Source organism: Mus musculus, chromosome 9, assembly GCF_000001635.26.
Source record: "Mus musculus strain C57BL/6J chromosome 9, GRCm38.p6 C57BL/6J".
Classification (NCBI taxonomy): domain Eukaryota; kingdom Metazoa; phylum Chordata; class Mammalia; order Rodentia; family Muridae; genus Mus; species Mus musculus.
In genome coordinates this window covers 67,742,218-67,761,850 of record NC_000075.6, presented here as the reverse complement: position 1 = coordinate 67,761,850, position 19,633 = coordinate 67,742,218, and the positions used below count along the sequence as shown (strand labels likewise).

General features: G+C 44.6%; 1 protein-coding gene, 1 long non-coding RNA gene and 1 pseudogene across 3 annotated transcripts in view; 2 read left to right on the top strand and 1 right to left on the bottom strand.

Annotated features, from left to right (window-relative positions):
- Nucleotides 1–917: 917 nt before the first annotated feature.
- Nucleotides 918–19,633, bottom strand: part of C2cd4b (C2 calcium-dependent domain containing 4B) — a 44,710-nt gene continuing 25,994 nt past the window's right edge. Inside the window, exons 1-2 of one of the 2 annotated variants that reach the window (NM_001081314.2) lie at nucleotides 2,335–2,414; nucleotides 918–2,167 (exon numbers count right to left, since the gene is read on the bottom strand). In NM_001081314.2, the coding sequence (NP_001074783.1) occupies nucleotides 1,105–2,127 (1,023 nt within the window). In that variant the 5' untranslated portion in view covers nucleotides 2,128–2,167; nucleotides 2,335–2,414 and the 3' untranslated portion in view covers nucleotides 918–1,104. Of the gene's footprint in view, nucleotides 2,168–2,334; nucleotides 2,415–19,633 lie in introns of those variants that run through there. The other variant, XM_006511533.3, reaches the window with a different exon arrangement.
- M5C1000I18Rik (RIKEN cDNA M5C1000I18 gene) lies at nucleotides 1,621–3,138 on the top strand. Its single transcript, NR_153961.1, has 2 exons — nucleotides 1,621–2,703; nucleotides 2,808–3,138. It is a non-coding gene; the product is annotated as an RIKEN cDNA M5C1000I18 gene (long non-coding RNA).
- Gm7787 (predicted gene 7787) lies at nucleotides 13,084–13,808 on the top strand (annotated as a pseudogene).

Genomic DNA, 19,633 nt, shown 5'->3' with positions numbered 1-19,633 from the left:
AGAACCCACAGCTCAAGAAATAGACAACTGATTTTAACTCATCTAGGAAATCCTACTGAAAAAACTAATCACTGTGTAACTGAAACACAGCTGAATGGGAACAAGGCCACAAAACCAGCTTGTTTACAGAGGCCACAAAGATCCCCCCCAGGAAGAAACAAAAGGAATGCCCACCCCCACCATCACCTTGAACTCCTATTTTCTTCCTTTACCTCTGCTCGCACAATATATGAAGAATTCTCTTTCAAAAGGGTTCTATTTCTTCTCAGAGGGGATTCTCTTCACCAACGCCATTGTACTAGAAGAGAGTTCTATGTGCATTATATGTGCATTGAAGGGAGAGTGGAAATTACACCACCTAACTCTGTAAAAACATTGTAATAGATCTGTCTGGAATGATGTTGAAAACATTATCACAATATCGTGTGTGCACAATTGCCCTCAGAGGTCAAGTTACAACCTCTGATGTTGTTCAATTGTCATCCACCTTATTCTTTGGGACAGGGTCTCCCATTGGTCACCAATAAGGCTAGACTGGAGAGTTATCAAACACCAAGGATGTAGCTGCTTGTCTATCCCTCTCCAGCCTTGCGCTTACAATTGTGTATCACCGGCCTCAGCTTTTTAAAGATAGGTTTACCAGGACAGGATTCAGTACATCTCGCCTGCATGGCAAGCACTTCACCAGTGAATGAACCTTCCTTCCAGTGGGGAAAAGCAAGCATGTGAGTGTGCTTCTGTTCTTATTCTTCCACTCTGGGGTAAATACGTTCTTTACGTTGTTGGTTTTCCCTTTTTACTATTAAAATGGTCTGGAAAAGGAGCAGATACTGTAAATAGACGGGGGGGGGGGCATTACTTTTCCTTTTGCTTCCAAAAAGCGATCAGAAAAGTGAAAAAACATCAATGCTGCAAGATTATAGATAGAAAAATAAATAACTTTTATTTTGTACAAAAGGGAAAGTGCACCAGAGCCAAAAGGCTGTTGTGTGTGTCCCGGGGATAAGCCACTGTCAAGAGGCCTTGAGTATCTGAGGGCCAAGAGTCTCTGTGCATCTCAAGGCGACTCAACCTTAAATGTCCAGAGCACCAGGGAAGCCGCGCTCATAGCAGTAGCAGAGAGCCCAGCAGCAGCTCGCCCTGGCCCAGCGGTCGTCCGCGCTCCAGCCCGCGGCCCTTGCTCTCCGCCTTGATGCGCACGGCCAGGCGGCGCAGCTGCTCCTCCGGGAGCCGATCGAAGCAGCAGTCCTGGTCCAGGGCGGCCTTGCGGCTGCGGCGGACCACACTGGCGCGCTGCTGGCCCGACGGCCTCAGCACCAGGCTGAGGCGGCAGCCCAGGGCGCGGGGCTCCAGCGCGGCGGCCGGGCCCTCAGCGCGCAGCAGGCGGAGGCGGAGGCAGGCGCTGCGCGGACAGTACTCGGCCGCCAGGCGCAGCGTGCAACCCCCGCGGCCCAGAGCCACGCTGGCTTCAGCTTGCAGGCGCTCGGGATCCGGGCTGCTGGGGACCGGGGGCGCGCAGGAAGCGGCGCGCTCGTGCTCGTCGCCGCGGGGCGCGGGGCGCGCGCTGGCCCGGCCGCGGGGAGCCCGCAGCGCGCGGCTCAACAGACCATCGGGGGCGCGGAGGAGGCGGCGCATACGGGGCACTGGAGCGGCTGGTGGGGTTTTGTCCAGGTCGCGCGGGGCGCCGAGCTCAGAGTCCGATGCTCGGCGCGGACTCGCGTAGGTGTGCGCACGGTGGCAAAGTCCCAGCCTGGGGGTGCCGGGGTGGCCGAGGAAGAGCGACTCCTTCCGGCGCGTGTGCGGGCTCTCGAGCAGCGCGCAGAAGCCGTAAACGGTGCGCGCGCGGGGCAGGTGCGGCAGCGAGAGCGCAGCCTGGGAGCGCGGGTCCCAGTCGGTGCGACCCGCGCAGTCTTCGTCACTGTCTTCGCGGTCGTCAGGGATGCGCGGCCACAGGTCCGGTTCGGCCGCGCAGCGCCAAGGCAGTGCGGCAGCGGGAAGCGGTGATTCGAGAGCGCCGGGGACCTGCAGCCGCGGGGGGATGCAGAACTCTGGGATGCGGCCCGGGGTGAGCACGTTGGAGAAGGCAGGCTCAGGAGTGGAGGAGCGAAGTCGACCGAGAAGCTTCATCCTTCTAGCTTATGCCCGAGCGTGGCGGATACACGAGCGTCTGCAACACAGAGAAAAACTGTTGAATTTGGGCTCCTGAAGTCCAGTGGATCCCTTCTTTGACCCTCTGGAAGTACCCACAAATCTAGGGCTCCGGGTCAGCACGAATCAACCTTTGGAGCATCCTCATGGTAACAAACTATATACATGAATATATAGAAATCAGACCTTTTCTTCTTCAGTCTCGCTGGGTCCGACTAGTCGCAGGAACGAAGCAGGTGACGTGTAGTTCACAGCTAGGGCTCCACCTTCAGCACTGCAGCTGTGACAGTGGCGCTCCAAACTTATACCTTAGTGGAAGTCACGCCCAGGCTCCAAGAGGCCAATCCGAAGAGGTAACAGACCGAACCCGCCTTTCAGCCGTCCCTTCCCACTAAATCTCCAGCTGCTAGCTGTATAGGTGTCGCAGGAGCTGGCTCTGGGACTTACATTGGCTGTCCCTTTGCTGGAGCGCCATTTACAGATGAGTAAAGGGCATCCTGTCACCATGCGAAAGAGAATTTGGTAGTTCAAAGTGTTTGTGGCCTCTCAGAGAAGGTGAGGAAGGAGGAAGAAACGTGAAGTTGAATTTAGCAACTAAGTAAATCCGATCCTTCCACTGGGCACCTGACTCATAAGCTCCCCTGGGTTCTATTTTTCAGGATGCATACCTGTTTCCAAGCACAGACTAAACTTGGCATGTCCGTTTAGGATGGGGTTATGTGCAGAACGTTTTGCGAAATTGAAAACGCATTAGTCCGCCTACGTTTAACATATCCAGACTGCTTGGATTCGACACTGGACTAAAAGGTTGGAGTAAAGTGGTTGCATTCACTTTAATTCAAAAATCGTAGATACTGACTAAGTCCCGGGTCAGCAGCTTAGTTAGCCTCTGTCTCCCTCTGCTGGACTGTCCTTGATATCACCATGGTCTGGGCTACCTGATGCCCTAAGTACTGGTGATTTGGGTAAATAAATAAAGTGCAAAATCCTATGAATGACTTGGGGGGAGATTTTGGGCAGATCCCTAAAAATACTTGATTTTCCAAAATTACCCTTTTCTTTCTGCCCTAGCCAAACCTATCCAGAGGCAGGGGGTTGGGGTGATGGGGAAGTGGAGGTCGGTGGGGATAGACAGGGGGACCTTACAGTTAATCCAAAGACACTCTTATTTTCTGAGATAAAGATGAAATGAGGCCGGCATGGTGGCGCATGCCTTTAATCCCAGCACTCGGGAGGCAGAGGCAGGTGGATTTCTGAGTTCAAGGCCAGCCTGGTCTACAAAGTGAGTTCCAGGACAGCCAGGGCTATACAGAGAAACCCTGTCTCAAAAAACCAAAGTAATAACAATAATAATAATAAAAGAAAGATGAAATGAGGGTTTGGGGAAGCTCCACGAAGGCTAAAGAGAGCCTCTTAGTATGGAGATCTGCTCTGTGTCTGCCATGTGCTACTTCCCGGGGCTGAAATGCCTCTTCTTTGTTTTGTGTCTTCTAAGGGGGTGGGAAATTATGAATGACCCCCAGGACTCACACACAGCAAACAAATACTGCTACTGAATCACATCCCCAGACCTACTGAGTTATTTTGAGAGAGGTCCTTGCTAAGGTGCCCAGGCTGTCCTTGAATTCAGTGTAACCCAGGCAGGCTTTGAACTTGCAGTCCTTCCTGAGTGCTGGAAATACCGGCAGAGGCCACCAGACACAGCTGACTTTTAACTTTCTGTATGCATCAGCCCTGACAGGAACTGTTGGGACCCTGCAAGCCTCAAGAGGGGCAGGGGAAAGATCCATGCAAGAAAAAGACTGAAACTTGAGTCAGCACCACCTTTGAAAGTGGAAGAGTTTGACCCCAGGGTTGATTTTTATCTTACGTTTTAAATACAGTAAAATGTTGGAGAAAGGTTTCCGGGTGACATTTAGAACAAAGCTTTAGGCATAGTGACATAGGAACTCCCTAGCAAAGTAGGAAAGCGCCTGTGACCTTTACGATAGGAATGGGTTCTGTTGACTGCTGACCAGTGCTCCTGGCTAGGGGCTAAGGAGTAAGGATGTATACTCGGCTTAAGGATGGAATCTATTGGTAGATGATGCAAAGTACATGGGACCTCCTTCAGGAGGAAGGGTTCTATTTGCTGAGACAAAGCTCGGGACTAAGGGGAATCAGAAAAGCTGGCTCCCTAGAATAGTAAAAAAAAAAAAAAAAAAAAAAAAAAAAATCACCAGGTTGTCAGCCACCATCCACTCCCCCCTTCTGGGTGACCAGGCATCAGTAATCATCCTTTGGAGTCTGGTTTTTCCAGTGGTTTCTTTAAGCTTTCCATGACCTAATTCCCTGTCTGCAGTTCGTCTCCCTCCCGCCAAGCAGTCTATAGACCGCTGTTATATTTCTCATGATACTTTGGAAATTTTGATTGGCAGCTTTTTCTTGCCTAATAGAGTTTCCTAGTACATAAGTCACAGAGTTCCTTGAGACACCATTATGTGTCATGAGTTTTAGAAACATAAATGAATAGTAAAAGTCTGGATGGGAGGAGGAAATGAGAAGAACAAAGGCACCGCTATGAGTGTATTTATGATCCAATAAAATCCCTGTGGTAGAGCCCCAAATTGCCTTCATTCCAGTTACCTTGTCTAGGTCATTAACCTACCATCTTACTCAGTCCCCCCCACCCTTCAATTCCAGCACCAGGGATACAATCTTCGGCAAATACTAAGGTCTCAGTCAATATTTGATGAGTTATATTGTGTTACATTGATAGTAATCTACCATCCAGTTCTTATGACTGTCAGGTGCTTCCAACCACCTATCTCACTAGCCAGCTACATTATTTGATTTCTCATAATAAACCAGTGAGGCAGATGTCTCTGTTTGCCTGATGGGAAACTGAGGTGCACACAAGAGACCTTTCGTAGGGTCATTCAGACTGAACTAGGCCACAGCTGCTGAGTCTTTTCTTGCTAATTTCTGATCATTTCCTTCCTAACTAAGGTATTGTGTGTGACTTATCTGAAACCCAGAATTTCATTTGTTTGCTTGCTTGCTTTTGAGACAGGCCCAGGCTGGCCTTGGGTTTGTGTGATCCTCCTGCCTCAGCTAGCTGCCTGAATGCTGGAATTATAGACTGTGCCACCACGCTTTGGAACAATGTTTGTTCTTAAAACACCTGGGTCTACTTTTGTGTATTTTCTACTATCCTTATGTTGGAAATAACCCATTGTGTCAAGATCCTTAAATATGAGGAAAAGTGAAATTTCTGTCTGTATAAATAACATTCTTAATCACATTTCTCTAGTAGATTTGTTTGTGATTGGACAAGTATTGATCCATATGGATCCACCAGGGCCAGGGAACAGTAACATCCAGCTAAAGCCAAATTCACGTAGAGGTGATCTTGGGGGTCTCTGACCATCTGATTCCCCAATTCAGCAGGTCAGTCGGCTGAAGAGCCGTTGTTGAAGGGCCTTCTCTAAGGCAGAAAGCACCCTGGAAGCGTGTGCTAGGGTGGAATGGCAGAACTATGTAATAAGTGTGGATCCAGTGCCCTTTGTCTCCCTTGAGGAGGTACAACATTGTTCCTAACCTTCTTAAAAGCATCTTTACAGTAACTATCTAGACTAATTTGTGGTTACGTTTTAGCAACCATTAGACATTCTCCTTTGATGTCAGATATTTTTCTCCTTCACATTGGTACAATGTACATAGAACCCTTAATCATTTTTGCAAACATTATATTTATTTAATCCTTGAGATAATAATGGAAATCTAATACTCAGGCTGAGGAAATGGAAGTTTGTCATTAACAATATAGGAATACAGGGCTGAGCCATTACTAAGGCCTGCTTGTGACTCCCAACCATATCTTGAGGCTGGAGACATGGCTCAGTGGTTAAGAGCACTGGCTGCTCTTCCAGAGGATCCAAGTTTTATTTATAGCGTCCACATAGAAGCTCACACCCATCTATAATGTTAATCCCAGGGGATCTGATTCCCTCTGTGTGTCTCCAAGTGTATCAAGCATGCATGTTGTACGTATACATACATGTGGGTAAACCATACATTGTAGAGAGAATATCTTGAGTGTTGTATGGATTCATCACCTGTCAATTAAAAAGCCTATGGCCTGCAGCTTAGGCATGAAATAGAGGTGGGATATCTTGGAGGAGAAAGAATTCTGGAAGAGAGAAGGTGAGAGAGTCACTGAAGAGAACTGACGAGACAGACTCATGGTACTGGGCACAGGTAACCAGCCATGTGGCAGAATGTAGGTTAAAATAATTGGGTTATTTTGGTTATTATCTACTCAGAATAGAGCCTAGATATATGGCCAAGTTACTTATAAATATATTTTGAGTCTGAGTCTTATTTCTGGGAGCGTGGGGCTGGGAGGAAGACCCAGGTTTAACTACAACAAAACAGTCCCTAACTTATGTCAGTTAAACCCCAAGCTTACATCCAAAAAGGCCTGTGGAAAAGTCGGGCTAACAGAAGAAGAAGTCTGGTCTCTAAAATACAAAAACAGACCAAAGCTTCCCAAAACAGCACAAGATGAATGGCAGGGAAGTAAATTCCCAGCCAAGAGCAAGAACCTACAGAGAGATAGTATGGAAGAAGGCTTTTGAAAGAAGCCCCTACTCAACTTAAAAGCAAAACACTAAAGTTGGGGCTTCTCCCACAGACAGGCCATCTGTTTACACACAGGCTAAATGCAGCCAATACCACAGTGGATAGAGACTTCCTGGAGACCACAGCTGCAGAATAAGCCCCTTCAAGTTCCTTCAAACTTGGCAGGTTGGCCCAATTATGTTCTATGGGAATTCATGCTCTGCATTTGTGGCTTGCCAAAATGCAGCCTTAGGTTGGCTGCTGCACGCAAGCAGAAGGCTGAGACACCTCCCCATAAACAAAGGGGCAGGGGCACGACCAGGCATCATAACACAGTGCCTCATCTCTCCAACAGCAATCAGCGGGAAAGTAAGGAAAGGCAAATCTCTGTGAATTCTGGACCAGCCTGGTCTACAGTATAAAGTCAGGGTGGGATTCTCGACTGATGGATGCAACTGTTTACAAATAACAATCTAAGATTCAAAATGACACATTTTTTTCCTTGAAAGTTTTATATAGGTTTTTGCTTAATAATAATTAGGAGGGACTTTAGCAATTAAAAAAAATACTCATGAATCTTAAATTTATATAAAGAGGAATATGAGTAGTTTTATATAAGTTTTATAGGTTTATAGGTTATATAAGTTATATAGGTTTATAGGGTATATAGGTTATATAGGTTTTTCTATAAGTTTTATGTAGGTTTTTGCTTAATAATAATTAGGAGAGACTTTAGCAATTTAAAAAATACTCATGAATCTTAAATTTATATAAAAAGGAATATGAGTAGTTTTTCTATGTTATAATTTCTTTTTTTTTTTTTCCGAGACAGGGTTTCTCTGTATGGCTGTCCTGGAACTCACTCTGTAGACCAGGCTGGCCTCGAACTCAGAAATCCACCTGCCTCTGCCTCCCAAGTCCTGGGATTAAAGGTGTGAGCCACTACCACCTGGCCTATAATTTCAAATAGAAAAGAATGCTTTTCTTTAAAGAGGTCAGCTCAGGAACTTTAGAAAATTCCATCAGACCCCTCCTGTCCTGTAAGCAGAAGGTCAGAAAGAGCATAGGCACCCAGCCCAAAGGGAGGGGCTAATTACATATTCCTGGAGCTCAGAGACACATTCCATGGCCACCCATCTCATTCCCTATGGCCCAATCAGTTTAAAAGTCACACTGTTCTGCCAGTCACATTGTGCCTAGTGGCTGCTGCCTGGAGACCTTTGTATAGGCTCACTGGACAGCCTGCCCGTGGTCTTTCTCTCTTTCCATGTGCAGGGTGACCCCAACATGTTGGAACAATAAATTCCTCTTGCTTTTTGCATTGATTCCTGGCTCTGTATGGTTCACTCGGGGTGTCCCCGATAATCTAGGCTCGCCAGAGTCTTATATTTGGTGCGTGGGCCGGGAATCCAACTCCTTGTGGGATCACACTGGCGCGGTGAATCGGAGGTCTCAAGCTTTTACCGTGGTTCTTGTTTGTCTTGCTGTTTGTCAAAGTCTGAGTCTATCAGGCTGTTTGAACTTTTGCTTGCAAGCGTTGTCGTTGGAGAGCCTACGGAGTCTGATGCAGTCACGTGCAGTGGGCAGATGTATCTTAATGTCAAGACCGCAGGGGTGGGGATGGGGGCAGGAAGGCTCTGCTTCTTCTGGAAACAGCAAGACCGTATCAAAGGAAGCCTGGTTTCTCTGGCTACTGCCATATGGGCAGAGGCACCTGGTTTATTTCAGTACGGCTAAAGTCAGCCGAGCAAGCAAACTGAGTCGTGATTGTTTCTGTTTGTTGCTATCTCATTCTGTGTTCTTGGACTTAGACTGATGACATTTTTTGGACATTGGACAGACTGAAAGACAAGTTAGTTACTCTCTGCTCCTCCACGTGACCCACTCGTAGGGACTTTCAATTTGCAGGTGATTAAAGCAGTAGAGGAGTCTTTAGGCCAGGATCCTTTGGGCACCCGGTCCAAGTGCCCTATATAGTTACCTAGAAAAATCTAGTGGAGGACCTCCCTCCCCTCCTCATAGATTTAAAAAAAAAAAAAGCCTTTCTTTCCCAAGACCCACCTCACAGGTTCTGACCATCAGGAAGAAGAAGCATGGGAGGAAGGACCCTGCGAAACTTTTGATCCTCAGTGAACCTGATACTCCAAGACCCTCCTCCTCCAAATCTCCCTACCCTTGCCCCCATGGCCCTGCCAGAGCCAGTACCTGTTCTAGGATCCTCAGGGCATATGAAACTGGGGCCTTTACACCCCCCTTTACTGGAGGGAGGAGCAGGAGGAGACCTGAGAGCCACCTCTCCTGATACCATGGTAGCTCTCCCACTAGAGGCACATGGGTCTCTGAAAAAGGCATCAGGCTATGCAATATTGGCCCTTCTCTTTGGCCATTGTACAACTGGCCATTGTACAACTGGAAGGCCCAACCCCCAAACCTCTTTTTCTAAGGGGCTGGTTAATCTCTTTGAGACTGTTTTATTTATAATGCAGGAAGCCAGAAAGAATACCTGCTCAGACACAGGGGCACCATGGATTAACCAGTCTGTCGTGGACAGTGGGCTTTCCCTGATTAGACCTGACTGGGACTTTAATATGGCAAAAGGTAAGGGGCACCCAAAGGTCCACCACCAGACTCCACTGGCAGCTCTCAGGGGGCTGCATGATGACCTTCACATTTGACCAAGGTATGAGGTTAAGCAGAGACCAGATGAGTCACCCGCAGCCTTTCTAGATCTAGCGGCTCATGGAGGCACTTCGCCAATATACACCCTATGACCCCAGCAGCAAGGAGCACAAAGCTACTGTGACTGTGGCTTTTATAGACCAGGCTAGTAGAGACATCAGGAAAAAGCTTCAGAGGCTAGAGGGACGACAGGATAAGCCATTGAGGGATTTAGTGCAGGTTGCTCACAAAGTCTACCATAACAGGGAGACAGAGAAAGAGAAGGAACAGAGAAAGAGAAAGAAAGAAAAGCGACAGGGAAGGAATCTACAGACAGAGAGTCCGGGCTACAGTAGTGAGGGAAAGCAGAGAAGAGAGACTTCAACCAAAGAGAGACAGTAACCCCCTTGAAAAGGACCAGTGCTCATACCGCAAGGAGAGAGGCCACTGGGCTCGAGAGTGCCCTAACAAACGGAAGCTGGGAGCAGGAAGTCCCAAACCTTGGGAACAGCACCCCCAAAAGGCAAAGGTCTTAGCCCTGGGTGAAGACAGTAATTAGGGGAGACAGGGTTAGAACTCCCTCCCTGAACCCAGGGTAACTCTGAGAGTGGAGGTGAAACCCACTCAATTCTTGGTAGACACAGGGGCTCAACACTCAGTCCTCCAAGCCAATGGCCCATTTCCAAGAAGAGATCTTGGGTTCCTAGAAGCCACTGGCACCAAAATGTATTCATGGACTACCCGAAGAACAGTGGACCTAGGGATGGGCCAGGTTTCCCATTCATTTAGGATTACTCCAGACTGTTCCTACACTCTGCTGAGGTGAGACATACTCCCCCAAATGGGGACCCATATACACTTCCTGCTGGCCCAAAAGGGGAGACCTCTCAGACTGACCCCTGCTGAAAGCCATGGTGACCTGGTTTACAAACAGGAGCAGTTTTCTCCATGAAGGTCAGAGACGAGAAGGTGCTGCTGTGGTGAAAGCACAAATGCCATCTGGGCAGACCTCTACCCCCCACCCTCCAGCACCTCTACCCCTTGGCATGTTGGCACAGAAAGTGGATGTAATTGCCCTCACCAAGGCCTTGGAACTTGAAGCCATCAAGAAAATTAACATCCATGTGGATAGTAGGTATGCCTTTGCCACAGCACACGTCCACAGGACTATATGCCAAGAGAGAGGACTGCTCACATCAGAGGAAACAAATAGGAAATTTTGGACCTCTTGGATGCCCTAATGAAGTTGGCAACTGTGAGTATTATTTACTGCCCAGGACATCAGAAGAGAAGAGACTCAGTGGCCTAGGACAATAACCAGACAGATCAAGCGGCTCAAGAAGTGACTCTGCAGAAGCCTACCCCGGTTATGGGCCTGCAAGAAATGGGATTGGACTAAGAGATGGCTTCACTTAGAATATATATAGAGAGAGACAGACCTCAGGTTCTGGACCAGAGAGATAGTAGAACAGTGTGTAAGTTATGCCAGTAAGTGAATGCTTATGCCGTCAAGAGTAAACAAGGCAAAAGACCTAGGGGAGAAGGGCCTGGAGTTTATTGGGAGGTTGATTTTACAGAAGTTAAGCCAGTAAAATATGGTTACAAATACCTTCTAGTGTTTGTGGATACTTTCTCTGAATAGGTTGAGGCTTTCCCTACCAAGCAGGAAACAGCTACTGTGATAGCTAAGAAGATATTAGAAGAAATTTACCAGAGGTTCAGAGTGTGGGCCCAAGGTAATCGGATTGGACAACGGTCCTGCTTTTGTATCTTAAGGTAAGTCAGGGATTGGCAGAAATATTGGAGACTAATTGAAAGCTCCATGTGCATACCAACGCCAGAGCTCAGGGCGGGTAGAGAAAATAAACAGAACCCTACAAGAGACCTTGACTAAATTGACCTTGGAGACTGGCTTGAACTGATTGGTGTCCCTCCCCTTGGCCCTGAACACCCTCTACCATTTTAACCTGACCCCTTTTGAGATCTGTATAAAGGCTTGCCGGACGGGCTGCACATGATCATTTTCTCTCTTCATGGACAGGGCGACCCCAACATGTTGGAACAATAAATTCCTCTAGCTTTTTGCATTAATTCCCAGATCTATGTTGTTCACTCAGGGAGTCTCCAGTAAGCTAAGGCTTGCCAGAGTTTCAAGTCTATTGCCAAAAAATTTTTTTTTCTTTTTTGCCCTAGGAAAGGTATCTTCTGATAGTCAATGTGGGGATCCAGAGTTGGGGATGGGGCAGAATTGTTTTGCTTTTATCCAACAGAGGAAGAAAAGCTGTGCTCATGAGAGCTAACATGGGGTAGAGTTTCATGCTGATCTGAGCAGCCAGCCTGTCTCCTTAGAATGTGAGGTTTCCACAGGAGAGCTGTGGCAGCTCATAGGCGCTAACTTCAAAATGGGTGTCACGCTGGTATGGCCAACCAGTCTCTATAACCGTGGGCTTCCATGGGAGAATTAGAGAAAATTCCTCGGCCTAGTACATAGCACCATATGGTGCAAGCTATAAAAACTCAGCAAATACATGGTGACCTCAGAACATGCTTATACAGGGAAAAAAGGGAATTTGAATGAAGTTAAATATAAAGAAGGGTAGTTATTTATGTCAAAAGCAAAGGGATATAAATATATTTATCCACAGTGATATTCATCTCCAAAGAAAAGAGAAAGAAATGGGAATTGATATGTTTTCAAGGATACATAGATAAATCTAAGCCTTTGATATCAATACATGGGAAACAAAGGCAAGGACGGGTAGGTTTCTTATGAGTCTGAGGCCAGGCTAATTTACAGAGCAAATCCAAGTTAGTCTGGCTACACAGAGAAGCCCTATCTCAGTAAAAGATAATTGTTTTAAATTGTTTTAATTATCAAAATGAAGGTGGTTTTAAGTTCAGTAGTTTTCATGATACTACAAATCCTCTATGAGAAAGGTTAAAATAGAGCACATCTAAATTAAAAGGGACTGCTAAATTAAATCAGCCTATACTTTTGATAACTTTGGATTGCTGGACCAAGGACATGCTATTTTGAGAGGAAGGCTTTGTATTTGTGTTAACAGAAAAGAAGAAAAGGAAAAAAGAAAAGGCTTTGGATTCCTTTCAAAGTAATAAGGATCAGATGGGATAGAGAAAGGCCCCCTGAAGATCTTGGCTGCCAATAGGAAGAAAAAAAAGTCAAGAAAACCAGACATGATGGGTAACAATTTGCTGATCCCTCTATGTGGGACTAACTCTAAAACTGGCTGAGACATAAAAATGTCTCTACCCAGAACTTCAGCTATACATAGTCAATCTGTGTAGGCTTAGATTTTTAAAAACCTACCGTTAAATAAGGGTTTTTTTTTAAGTGTTCTAACCTCCCTTCTAGCCCACCACCCAACAGAGGTCGTAGGAAGGAAAGGTTAATAGGCAAAGTAGGGTATGGACCCTGTTAGAAATAGGTTTTTAGGAAGATTTCAGTCTTCATTATCAGGATATCCACAGTTCAGTTCACACAAATCAGCAGTGCTTGCTCAATCCACTCTCAAATACCATTTACAAATCAGCAATGACAGTTTGATCCAGAAGAAACCATGAGGCTCTGCCAATTAGCCCAAGTCCACAGAAGCCACCAGAAGTTCTTTGGTGCATTTCTCTCTATGAAGTCATGACAAATGAAAATCAGTGAAGACGAAAAACATTGGACCAGTGTGGGACCAAACAAGCCTGTGTCCCAACCCCGGCGGAACATCGTAGGCTGCAGAATCCAGCATGGGTGTAGAGAGGGCAATGGCCCTGTTACCCAGTGGAAGAGGACTGTCCTGGACCAGGTGCCTGTGAATCCTTCCCTGTATCTTATAAAGTATGATGGATTTGACTATGTTTATGGACTAGAACTTAATAAGGATGAGTTTATCCACTGGAAGTCCTCCCTGATAGAGTTGCAACATCTCGGATCAGCTATGCACACTTAGCGGACACGATAATTGGCAAAGCAGTGGAACACATGTTTGAGACAGAGGATGGCTCTAAAGATGAGTGGAGGGGGATGGTCTTGGCACGGGCGCCTGTCATGAACACATGGTTTTACATCACCTATGAGAAAGACCCTGTCTTGTACATGTACCAGCTCCTCGATGATTACAAGAAGGCAACTTCAGTTTTATATTATGCCTGCCTGATTCCAGTGATTCGCCTCCAGCAGAAAAGGAGCCAGGAGAAGTTGTGGACAGCCTGGTAGGCAAGCAAGTGGGATATGCAGAAGAAGACGGCTTGAAAAGGACTGGCATGGTCATCTACCAAGTAGAGGCCAAGCCCTCTATTTCATCAAGCTTGATGACGACTTCCATATTTACGTCTATGATTTGGTGAAAACATCCTAGATGTCATCACAAACTTTGCCAAATTTGTGGAACTATTAATTGTATAATTTGTACACATAAAGACTTGATTGCTTTCCAGTTTAATGAAAGCTTAGATGTCCCTGCGAACCCCCAATCTCCACCAGCAGAGCTGGTGTTGTTCTGAATAGTGCAGACTGATTCGAACACAAGGCATCTGTGAGGGGAGTCCTCCCTCTTCAAAGCATCTGTGTGAGGGGGTCTTCCCTCTTACAAGAAGGCTGTTTGTTGGGGGTTACAAGCAAGGTGGTAAAAGTTAAGCTAGTATCATAGTCTTTTAAACCTGGATAGATTGTAACCATTTTTCCTTCACTCTGACACTGTCTTATTCTGCTGCCACAATGCAAGCATAGTTTGTTATTTTTGTTACTGCCTTTTTTGAGAGATTATGTATCTAGATAGCTACCTGCCTAGATCTGCATCTGTGTGCCTATGTATATATTATACACACACAGAGGCACTCACCGCTGGTGCTCCTGTCCTTGGGGATTGGGGTGGGGGTGATAATGTTTTCTCCAGTTCAACAGGAGTGCTTGACCCAAGTCAGTCATATTTATAATATGCCTGCTCTTTGTTTAAAATCAAACTTGGGCACAGGAAGCACACAGAGACATTTAGGTTGTTTAAAAAGTCAGAATTTCTGAGTACCATTTCAGTCTGGAGGCTTTTTAACTGAGTCTAGGTATAAATTAGCCATAAACAGTCAATGACCCACAGTAGAATTTAGTAACTGTTGAGAAATCTGAAAAAAAAAAAAAAATCAGTGAAGAAGTCAAGGTGGACCAATGCCCAGAGTCGTCAGAGAAGATGAGTGTCAGCAAAGCCCAACAAAGACCACCAAAGACTGGCAAAGCAAACCAACGCCACAGTATCATCCACTGTCTGTTGGGTTATATTTATACCCTTTTCAAACATCATGTGTTCTCTCAAGAGTCTGTTCTAGTAAAACATCACATACCCTTTTTTCTAGGCAGCTTCCAGAAAAACACCATGTGCCTATTTGACACAATTGAGTCTCAAAACAAACAAAAAGCAAAAACAAAATTCCCACTTCAAATGGATCTTGTCATCTATAGTCCTTAGGATTCACTATGCCATCCTTTCATATGGCATGAATTAAGATTTATATTACAATTTGGTTATATGATCAAACTAATTCCTAAACAAAGACAGTTGTCTTCTACCTGCTCAAGCAAGGAGTAAAAATTCATCCTTAATTTTCCCACCCTGCACATTTCATACGTGTCTTTAGAGAACTAAATATTGGCTGTAAGGGTTATATATTGTAGAATGAAACCCCAGGAGGACAGCCCTGATAGGATTCACTCTTGTGTACCCTGGGATGCACAGACCTGCTGTTCGAGCTCCTCAAACTGATGCTGTTTGCAGAGACAGCTTCCTTCCAGAACAGCTTCAGAAAGGAACTGCTAATGCCAGATGACTTTGGTTCATCCAGTCTTTCAGACTGTTCCAGCCAGAACTTCAGTCAAGCCCTCAACTTAGACAACACATACAAACTGGACAGCAAATGCCAGCTAGAATTCTTTTGACTCAAACATTTTTCCAATATCCTTTGGGGCCCCAAACAGGAATTCTTTACCTCAAATCACCATGAAGGAATGATAAGAAGACCACTGTCCCAATCCCTTAAATTGAGGTGTATGGTTTCGGTCATTTTATAAATAAATAATATGTTGTCATTTTAGGAGATGATTTACAAATGAGATGGAGGAAACAAAACTTCTATCTTTCCTTTTCTATTCTTTATCCTCCTTTCTTAGACAAAGGGTGGGGGCTGAGCAAAAGGAGGGATATAGAAATATAAAAATTTAGACAACTAGGTGTAGATAATTGAATCTATTCTTAAACCAAAAATATTTTATAACAATAATCGTACATTGGTACAGAAGTTTGTATATTGATACAAAAATAAGGTTATATTTTGTTAAATTGGTAGAGAACGTTGTATACTGATACAAGTTCAAGGTTTTCAATAGTATAAACCTTTGTATATTGATACAAATGTAAGATTTTGTTGCAACATATTATAGATATGTTTCAATTCTTAGATAGGCATTGCATCTGTACTACTTAAATATACAAGGTTTAGTTCCAGTTCTCTTAATAGCTGCTATTACAAGCTGTTTAGGATGATTAAATAATGCAAGTCAATAATCAATCAATCAAACTCTTAATCAGGTTGTATACTAGTCTGGATTATGACAAAAATATACATTCTGGGCTGTACAGGTTATCTGGAGACAGGGAGTGTTTGCTTGTTCAGATATGCTATGAATAGATGGTCTTCAAAAGTGTCATAGATCTGCAGATTATGGCAGTTAAAAGTTATTCCATTAATAAAAGATCTTATGATTATGAGGCAGATCTGCTCCTGACAATACCCTTATCACCCTTCAAAAAATATTGCATCAGTAACCTCAGTGTGGAGTTGCTTCAATTATAGGCAAGAAGTGTCCTAATTTCATCTACAGACAAAATACTGTTTAAAAAGAGCAAACAGAGCAGGATAGTCAACTGCTAAGCTCTGCCAATAAAGGGTAAGCTAGTCTTTCATAATTTCTGCTTGACTTAAAATCTGTCAGATGTTCTGGGTCAGAAGGCTGAAGATAAGTGCTCCAAAATTATAAAGAATACTGGGGATTGTCTAGGCAGTCAGCTATCTCTGCCCTTTGTTTAATTTTTGGAAGCTGTGTTCCTTTGCTTTCTTCATATTCAAATAATATTTGCTCTCAGATCTCTGATGAAGTTGAAGGCAAAGTAGAGTCTCACAATTAAACTTAAGTTGATTAGCATTTAGGAAAATGTTCTAAGAAGATGTTTTTAAGTTAATAATTTGAGTTAGGATAAAAGTTGATTTAGATGTAAAATTCCAAACTCACCAAGATAGGATAGATGATAGAATACTTGATCTAAGTTGCCAAATATTAAGTGGACTGAACATTGTAAATGTATATCAAACATTACAGTTTTCATAATTGTTTTATAATTGTTATATTTGAAAGAAAAAGAGCCTTTTATTGGACTAAAAGAGGAAATGCATAGAGAATGCCTTGAGTGTTGTATGGATGCATCACCTGTCAATTAAAAAGCCTATGGCCTGCAGCTTAGGCATGAAATAGAAGTGGGACATCTCAGAGGAGAAAGAACTCTGGAGGAGAGAAGGCAAGATGGTCGCTGAAAAGAGGTGAGTAGATGGATGTATGGTATCTGAGCACAGATAATCAGCAATGTGGCAGAGAGTAAGTTAAAATAATTGGGTTATTTAGTTATGGTCTATTCAGAATAGAGCCTAGCTACATGACCAAGTTATTTGTAAATATATTTTGAGTGAGGATGGGGCTGAGAGGAAAAACCAGGTTTAACTACAACAATTGATATACATAAAATCAAAATCCTTCTGTTCTTTTAGACAAGATCTGTGTATGCATAGTATGACATAGTCCATTGATTCCCCCTTTTGCAGCATCAGGTGACATTCCAAAAGGAGATTAGGCAAATGGAGCTAGTCTAAAATAGTCTCAAACTCATGATCCCCCTGCCTCAACATCCCCAAGGATGGGATTACATGGGTGAACTTGTTACTTTTTAGCCTCATGTTCTGTTCCCCTAAGCAGTGCATTTGGTGACTGATAATCCCCAAATTTCCAAGATTTGAGCCATTTCTCTTGGCTCTCATTTGATGCTGCATGAGACAATAAATCATCTATTTTACAGTATGATTCCCAAACTTCTTCTGGGGCTGTGAAATTTTGGAAAATATCCACACATTCTGTGAGGAAGCTACTGCATGAAGAAGACACAAGAAGATGCAAGTTATATGTCATGAAGGCACACTAAGAGAGCAGGGGTGGGGGGTGGGGGAGAATGCCTTTAATCCCATCATCCTGGAGGCAGATACAGGTGTGTCTTTTTGGGTTTCAGGCAAGCTGGTGCTACACAGTGAGACCCTGTATCGAGAGAGAAGAGAGAGAGAGAGAGAGAGAGAGAGAGAGAGAGAGAGAGAGAGAGAACACAGGGTAATGGGATACAAAGCTAGTAGACCAGCAAGAAGAGAAGACAGAATATGCTTCTTATTACAAGACATTGTCGTTTCCATGTTCTGCAAAGATCCATCATTTCCGAGTTCTACCAAAGCTGAAAGTCTGAAATGACATCACATCCTCTGCCCACCTCACCCTTACAGCTTCACACCAGAGAAGCGTTAGAACTTTCACTCATGAATACTGTGGCAATGGTACTGAATGTTCAACTTTGCTCTTGCCCTCCCACTACCTCCCCCCCCCCCATTTATTCTATCTATAGAAGAGGTCAATGGCCACTCCTGAGTAACCCATTGACTTGTATCATCATAGTCATTGGGTGGGAAAAACTAAAATCCAATATCCAACGGCTTTACGAGGATGGAATGAGTAAAGACTGTCCTAGTACCACAGGCTACTTCTTGGAACATAAAAGAAAAAAAAAAGACTCGGTGGAAGTGACTTGCTGTAGCATTGTATAGAACATGGTGGACAGACCAACTTGTTTTCTTTCACTCCTGACTGGGCTGGGTCATCCAGAAAGAGCAGATCTCCTTTTTTAAGAAGGAGAGGAAGACATTTGTGTTTAGTCACACTTTCCTTGCCCTTAGTTGAGATTTTTTTACTCCATTTGTATGTTTCATACTGTAAGAATCCCAACACAAACACACACAACTTCCATTCTTTGCCTGACAGAGAGGTAACAAAGGCTCTATAAGAGTAAACTGTCATCCAACTGGAAGACTTTGGTAACGGACTTAGGTTCTGTGACAGCTTTCCATCCTGTGATAAAATACCCTGAGAAAATGAACCTTAAAAGATTTTTGGCTCATGATTTCAGAAACTTTTGTCCATAGTCAATTTGCTCTGTTACTTTGGGCCCAAAGGAGGCAGAACCTCCCAAAGGAGGTGTGTGTTGTGTGTGTGTGTGCGTGCGCATGCGTGCGCGCGCATTTCATAGTAACTGAAAACAGGGAGAGGAAGGAAGGGATTCCCCTCACTTCCTAGAATTTCTATGAGCTCTACAGTAACCTATGAAACCATGAATGAATTAATATTGTTAATTTCAGAGGCCTCAGGGTGACAGCTCTAAATACTACAACATGGTGCCATCAGGATGTTTGCTTAGTAGGTCATTGAAGATCCAAATCAGGAGGGCGACTTCCATTGGCAGTCTGTTTACATTTGGCATTCCTGAGATAGTGGCCCCATGGAGAAGGAAAGCTGTGTGCTAGGCCTAGCTACCAAGATCAACAACAAAGTGAGTCCACCAGGTTAGGGCATTGCCTGGATCTGAAACCATGGGTTTTGGACTGGAGTAGCTTCAAAGCAACCCGTGGTGGTAACTCCTTGGTTCTCAGTGGAACTGTCTGGGAAGGATTAAAGGTGTGGCCTTGTTAGAATGGTGTGGTCTTGTTGAAGGTTTGTCATTGGGGGTAAGGCCTTGACATTTAAACTCTCACCTACTGCTCTAATGCCATGCCTGCCTGCTACTTCTCACCATGATGGTCATGGACTAACCCTCTGAAACAGTAATGAAGACCCAATTAAATGTTTCCTTTTATATGTTGCCTTGGTCATGGTGTTTCATCATAGAAATAGAACAGTAAGGCACCACACGACCCAGTGGGCTGGAGACAAAGGTTTCCATGCTCCACTACCCTTTTCCCAGTTAAAATGAAGGGCCCTGGCACAGCCAGCAATAAGACTCCATTGATTTATACAGACTAGTTCTCACTACTTTGAGTTAAGGGCTCAAATATGACTCTTTGCACCCAAATAATATGAGAAGACCTCCTC